This window comes from Peromyscus californicus, unplaced genomic scaffold (genome assembly GCF_007827085.1).
Source record: "Peromyscus californicus insignis strain IS unplaced genomic scaffold, ASM782708v3 Scaffold_13__1_contigs__length_99412109, whole genome shotgun sequence".
NCBI classification, from domain to species: Eukaryota; Metazoa; Chordata; class Mammalia; order Rodentia; family Cricetidae; genus Peromyscus; species Peromyscus californicus.
Window position 1 is genome coordinate 45,241,110 of NW_026294424.1, and position 6,353 is coordinate 45,247,462.

General features: G+C 38.4%; 1 protein-coding gene across 1 annotated transcript in view; it reads left to right on the forward strand.

The window, feature by feature from the left end:
* The window catches only part of LOC128108875 (cytosolic beta-glucosidase), a 134,002-nt gene extending 127,967 nt beyond the window's left edge, over positions 1 to 6,035 (forward strand). The window contains exon 5 of the mRNA XM_052735893.1: positions 5,714 to 6,035. Coding sequence (XP_052591853.1) covers positions 5,714 to 5,916 — 203 coding nt within the window. The 3' untranslated portion in view covers positions 5,917 to 6,035. The remainder of the gene's footprint in view (positions 1 to 5,713) is intronic.
* The last annotated feature ends 318 nt before the right edge of the window (positions 6,036 to 6,353 follow it).

Below are 6,353 nucleotides of genomic sequence, written 5' to 3' on the forward strand. Positions count from 1 at the left end.
CACAGAAGAGGACACCAGATCTCATTACAGATGGTTGTGAGCCACCATGTGGTTGCTGGGAGTTGAACTTGCTCTTAACTGCTGAGCCAACTCTCCAGCCCCACAGTTCTATTTCTTTGTTAATCAATTTTCAAATCCTTTTAGATATCTTTGTTATTTTATTCAGATGTTTATATATATATTTTCTTGGACATCAGTGAAGCAACTTTGTTATCTTCTTGGAATTTAGCAAAGTGTTTTCTAATGTCTTTCTCAAATTCTATGATAAATCTTCCATACAACCCAGCTATACCACTTTTTGGCATATTCCTAAAGGATTGAGTATTCTACATTTCACATACTTGTTCAGTGATGTTCATAGCTGCCCTATTCAAAATAGCCAAGAAATGAAAACAACTTAGATGTCCTTCAACAGATAAATGTATAATGTGGTACATATGCACAGTGAAATGATATCCAGGTTTAAAGAAAAAAATGAAATTTGCAATAAATAGACAGGTATATAAAAAGACCATATTGAGAGAAGTAACCCAGATCCTGAAAGAAATGCTGTATATTCTTTCTAATCTGTGGTTCATAACTTAAAATTCTCAGATGTGAGTAACCATGAGAATAGGAAAGTATAAAGGGATCATAGGTGAGGTTGGGGGATTGAGAAGGGAATAGCAGGATGTAAGTATTATGAAGTGTAAATAGAAAAATGGGCATGGGGCTCTCTGCTAGCTAGTTTTATGTCAACTTAACACAACCTAGAGTCATCTAAGTGGAAGGAATCTCAATTGAGAAATTGCCTCCATAAGATTGGACAAGCCTATAGGGATTTTCTAAATTAGTGATTGATGGAGGAGGTCTTAGGATATTGAAGGTGATACCACTCCTGGGCTGAGAAAGCTGTGAGAAATAAGCCAGTTAGCAGCACTCCATGGCCTCTGTACCAGCTTCTGCCTCTAGGTTTCCTCCTGGTTTGAGTTCTTGTCTGGCTTCTTTCAGTGAACTGTGACTTTGGACATGTAATCTAAACAAATTCTTTCCTCCCCAAGTTGTTTTTGGTCATGATATTTCATCACAGCAATAAAGACTTTAACTAAGACAGACTCCAACTTGGGAGAAGGAAGAACTACAGTTATCTGTCGGTATAAGGACACAAATATTTAGAATGTAGTTAGGGGTTATGCTGTAGGTTCTCTGCCAAGACCTATGACTACAGTAGCTATGGGCAGTTGGCTAGGTTGCAAGTACCAGACATTGTTTTCCTCTTGACAAAGCCTTAAAGCCCATTAGAGAGCTGTTGGTTAAGCATGTTGAGTACATGAGGGTTATTTGGGTTAATGTTTGCCTTCATTCTTTTTAGTTTGGCGCTTTCTAGACAAAGTATGTATAGTATACACAGACATTTAATATACAGAAAATTATATATATATATATATATATATATATATATATATATATATATATATATAATGTGTGTGTTGCTTTGGATATACAACTATGCAGAATATAGTGCTAATGTGGGGTTCTTATAACCATTAGGGCTTAACTGGAAGTAAGCCTAAAAAGTTTTATCCCTGCATCATTTAACGGTATTGTTCCATATTATACTCTGACTCTACAATAGGTACCATTTTTATCCTAGCATGCTGTGTAGCTGTCCAAACTCCTATTGGTCTGTGTTGACTTTGCCTCCAACTCTGGTTAAAGAAAGAAAGCAAATTCTCAGAAATGCTTTCTCCCCTGCCAAGATCTGGGACCTCATAAATCATGGTGACAAGAAATGTGATGATGGTCTCTTTCCGTTCCCGAGGAGATTGGGAGAGGAGAGGCGTGCAGGTTCCGGTGTGGTTTTGTAATTTTTCCCAGTGATGGCCTGGTGAGAAGGATTCCAGCAGGCTAGCTCCCGAACCTAACTAGGTAATTCTCCACTTGAGTGTTCCTGCAGTGAAAATGCAGAGACATCCACCAGTGTCACTCGGGCAGTTTAGTGCTTGCCTTGCACTCCTGGCAGTTAACAATGAAATTGTCACGATTTCCCTTTGTTCCCTTCCAAGCAGGCAGGGCTTCATTTTTATCCCCTGCTTTAGCACATGAATCAGTCCTTTTGTATATGATCAGTGGGACTGTGTGTGTTTTCAGAAACTGTCTGGCTTTGCACCTGGCAGACTTTCTTGTTGGGCTGTAGTAGTTCTACAAGTGGGAAAGAAAACATGCATGTTCTCACATAGCCCCAGACTGATTTACAAAGCAAAGGAGATTACTGTTTTCTATCTGAGTAGTGGGCTTTTGTAGTTTTGAGACAGAGATGTGTCATCTTGTACTTAAATTGGATTCCTAAAAAAAAAAAATTATTAAAAGAAAGGGCATTTTCCATATTATTATACTTGACAAAGGCAGAGGCATACATGCAAATGACAGCAGATAAGAGAAGAAAGGATGTCTCATAAGTATTTTTAGTCTTGTAAGGCTTAATGTGTTTGAATGTTCTGTATTTTCATTTTCTAAGCGTAATTTCATTTAAAAATGTCAACAGCACTTGGCTTAATTCTTTCCCTACACCATTTATAAAACACCCTCTAATCAAAACACGTTGCTTGTCTCTTGGTACCACTGTATCTAGGGTCATGCATCACATAGCCTGTCAGGGATATTTTGTCTGCATAATATCTGACTCTATAAACACAAATCTTAAGATTTGGAGACCTACAGATATATAGTAGAAGAAATGTACAGTGTTCTTAATAAACTTGAAAAATACAGACTGATACCAAAGAAAAAAGGAGAGTAGAGCTTGATTTGATAAATATTTAGTTACAGCACTCACTCTGGATGAAAGCAGTCCCTAGTGCAATTAAAATCTGATTTATTATATGAATGTTCATTTTCTCTTTGCTTATTGAGGGATATGGCTATCTTGTTAAACAAACCAGCCTTTCACTTCATTTCAGTATGGAGAAATGTGTCTTAGTGGGTCATAGACCTGGTTCTCTGACTGTGATTTTCACAAATAATATGCTCAATGCAAAGATTCACATAATCTCAGAATTTTGAGCGACATAAATAGTAATTAAAAAATAAGCTCTATTCCCCATCCCAAACAATGAAAACTATTGGGATTTAGAGATTTCTCCACACTTTGGTCTCCTAGCATGGAGTGAAATGATGAACTTAGAGAACTCACATAAATTCTAGAGAATATTGTATTTATGTACATGAGCAGTTTTGGCCCAAATGATCCATGTTTTTAGTTTTTCTTTCCTTTTTTGTTATTTGAGAATTCCAGACACATTTATAATGTGTTTTGACCAAATCTACCTCCATTCCCTTCTCTTTAATTTTTCCTGCCACTCCATCATTTCCCTTCCTAACTCAATGTTTTATATTTTAACCCACTTCTCTTAGAGTTTTTATTGCTGTGAAGAGACACCATGACCATGGGAACTCTTAAAAAGAAAATATTTAATAGGGGTGGCTCACTTACAGTTTCAGAAGTTTAGTCCATTATCATGCATGGTGGCATGCAAGCAGACTTGATGCTGGAGCTGAGACTGCTACATCTTTCAGGCAATAGGAAATCAACTGACTCACTGGGAGCTATTCCGAGCATAGGAAACCTCAAAGCCCACCTCCACAGTGACACACTTCCTCCAACAAGGACCTACTCATTCCAAAAAAGCCACACATACTAATAGTGCCACTCCCTATGAGATAATGGGGGCCAATTTTATTCAAATTGTCATAACACTGAATTCATTTAGTGCTGCCTATATATAAATGTGTTTAAGACAATCTATTGGAGCATGGATAGCCTTTCAGAGGACATATACCTGAAGAAAATTGACACTCTTATCTGCCAGAAGTCATCAATTGTAAATAGCTCCTCAGCTAGAGGTGGGATTTCTTGATTCCCCTCTCCCCCATCCATGCTGAGATTTTGTCTAGCTTAATCTTGTGCAAGTCTTGCGCATACAGTCTTTTCCTTGGTTCTTAAAGGGCTGAAGCATCACTCAGTCTAGATGGAGGGCATAAACAATGAGATATAGAAAGCATGTTGAGTCTTTTCCAAAATTCATGTTGAGAACTTAGCTCTCAAGGTGATGGTACTATGAAGTAAGGACTTTGGGGCATGATCAGGTAGTGAGGAAAAAGTCATCATCAATGGGGTTGATGACAATATATGAAGAGACATGAAGGAGCTCATTTTTCCATCCTGCCACATGAAGATACAGCAAGAAGGTGCCATTAATAAACCTGGATATAGTCCCCCACTGTAGCTGAAGTTTTCTCCAGTCTTGCCTGGGCCAGCAGCTGCTCAGACCCAAATAAATACACAGAGGCTTATATTAATTAAAACTGTATGGCCTAATGGCTCAGGCTTCTTGCTAGCTAGATCTTAAATCTTAAATTAACCCATTTCTATAAATCTATACCTTGTCATGTGGCTCGTGGCTTACCGGTATCTTTACAATTTGCTTCTCATGGCAGTGGCTGGCAGCATCTCCTGACTCAGCCTTGCTGTTCCCAGAATTCTCCTTTCTGCTTATCCTGCCTATACTATACTTCCTGCCTGGATACTGGCCAATCAGCATTTTATTTATCAACCAAATCAAAGCAACACATTCACAGCATACAGAGCAATATCCACAGCACTGGTTTCATACAGAGCTATATCCATAGCACCCCACAAGAGGTTGAAGCTGCCATCACCTTGATTTAGGACTTCTTGTTTCTTTGAACTATGACAAATTATTGACCATTGTTTATAAGCTACCTTGTCTTTGTTATAGTGCTATAGTGGCCAGTAACAGAGGTTGCTAAGATATTTTTAAGCTTTTCATACTTGCCTGTAGACATGGCCTGAGCTGTGTACTCACCTTTTTCAGTTTGGTGTATCTGATTTCAGAGTTATAAGACATGTACCAGTTTGCTCATGGGAATATAAGGGACAGACTTCTTTTGGAATGCTACTGTCATCTCTTCCAACTGACCAATAAATTTTTCTCAGCTATTAGAAGCTATACTCTGATGGTGGATGTGTTTTTAATTGAATACACTTCTGAGTACTAGGAGAGAGAGAGAGAGAGAGAGAGAGAGAGAGAGAGAGAGAGAGAGAGAGAGAGAGAGAGAGTGAGAGAGTGTGTATACTGGAAAAGGCACTGAAAATGTGAAGAATGAAACAAAATGTCAAAATGACTGATTACGTTATTAGAATAATAAGTAACTTCTTTTAATTTTGGGATAAGGCCTCACTATGCCTTCCAGGATGATCTACAATTCATTAAGTAGAACCAACTATCTGTGAACCTGTATCCACCCTCCTGTGTCAGACTTCCTCATGCTGAGATTGTGGGTGTTGTGTCACCCATGCCTGTCTGTGACTTAACCCCTTAACTGAAACTCGTGCTCAGGTCAAGCAGAAAACTGGAAAGGGGCATTATTTTAAGTGACAAAAATTCATTTATGCTCTGGTGTAGGACTTGATGCTTTGATGATGGTACATACTGTAGAATAACTAAATCAAGCTAATTAACATAGGCATTAGACCCCAAATCTAACTTTATTTCAGTGTTGTATCTGTGGTTAAAAAGACAAAGAAGAATTTTGCCTATCCCCACTGAGATCCCTAGCAGAGTAGGAGAAAGAGGTGCCCAGTGCTTCTCAGTGATATTTGTACTCAGAACTTTCTCAGAAATGCTAATGGCTCTTTCAAAAACCATTTCAGCTATCCATGTTGATGAAGTCAACCTTCAAGTATACTGTGCATGGTCACTTCTGGATAACTTTGAGTGGAACAATGGGTACAGCAGAAGATTTGGCCTCTTCCATGTTGATTTTGAGGATCCTGCTAGACCTCGAGCCCCGTACAGGTCAGCCAAAGAATATGCCAAGATCATCCGAAACAATGGCCTAGAAGGCCCTCTGTAAAGAAGGCAACTGGGAAGTGTCCTTTGCAGAAGCCACTGCTGCTGGCAAGTTGGAGAGCTACTTTGGTGATGTTGTCTCAGATAACCTCAAGTCGCCTCTGTCAGTGTTTTGTGATTATAAAGCCTGAATCCTAGGAATGTATCCAATGAGAACCTCTATTTGTTATCTGTATTTTATTAGAAAGTGTTATAGATAGTGAAACAGAGAGTCACAGAAATTGATTTTCATTAAAAAAAAACCTGGATATATTTGGAAACTTCAACTTTAATTCTTAGAAAAGTTTTCTGAAAAAAGAATGGTAAGTTTATGAAGATAATGCACTGTTGACTTGTGGCTCTAACAGCAGATTTCTTCCTATAAGGGTAGATTTGTGCACCTGCTTATTTTGGGTACATAGTTATTTTTGCTTAGGAGATCTCTGTTAAAGGTTGATTCAT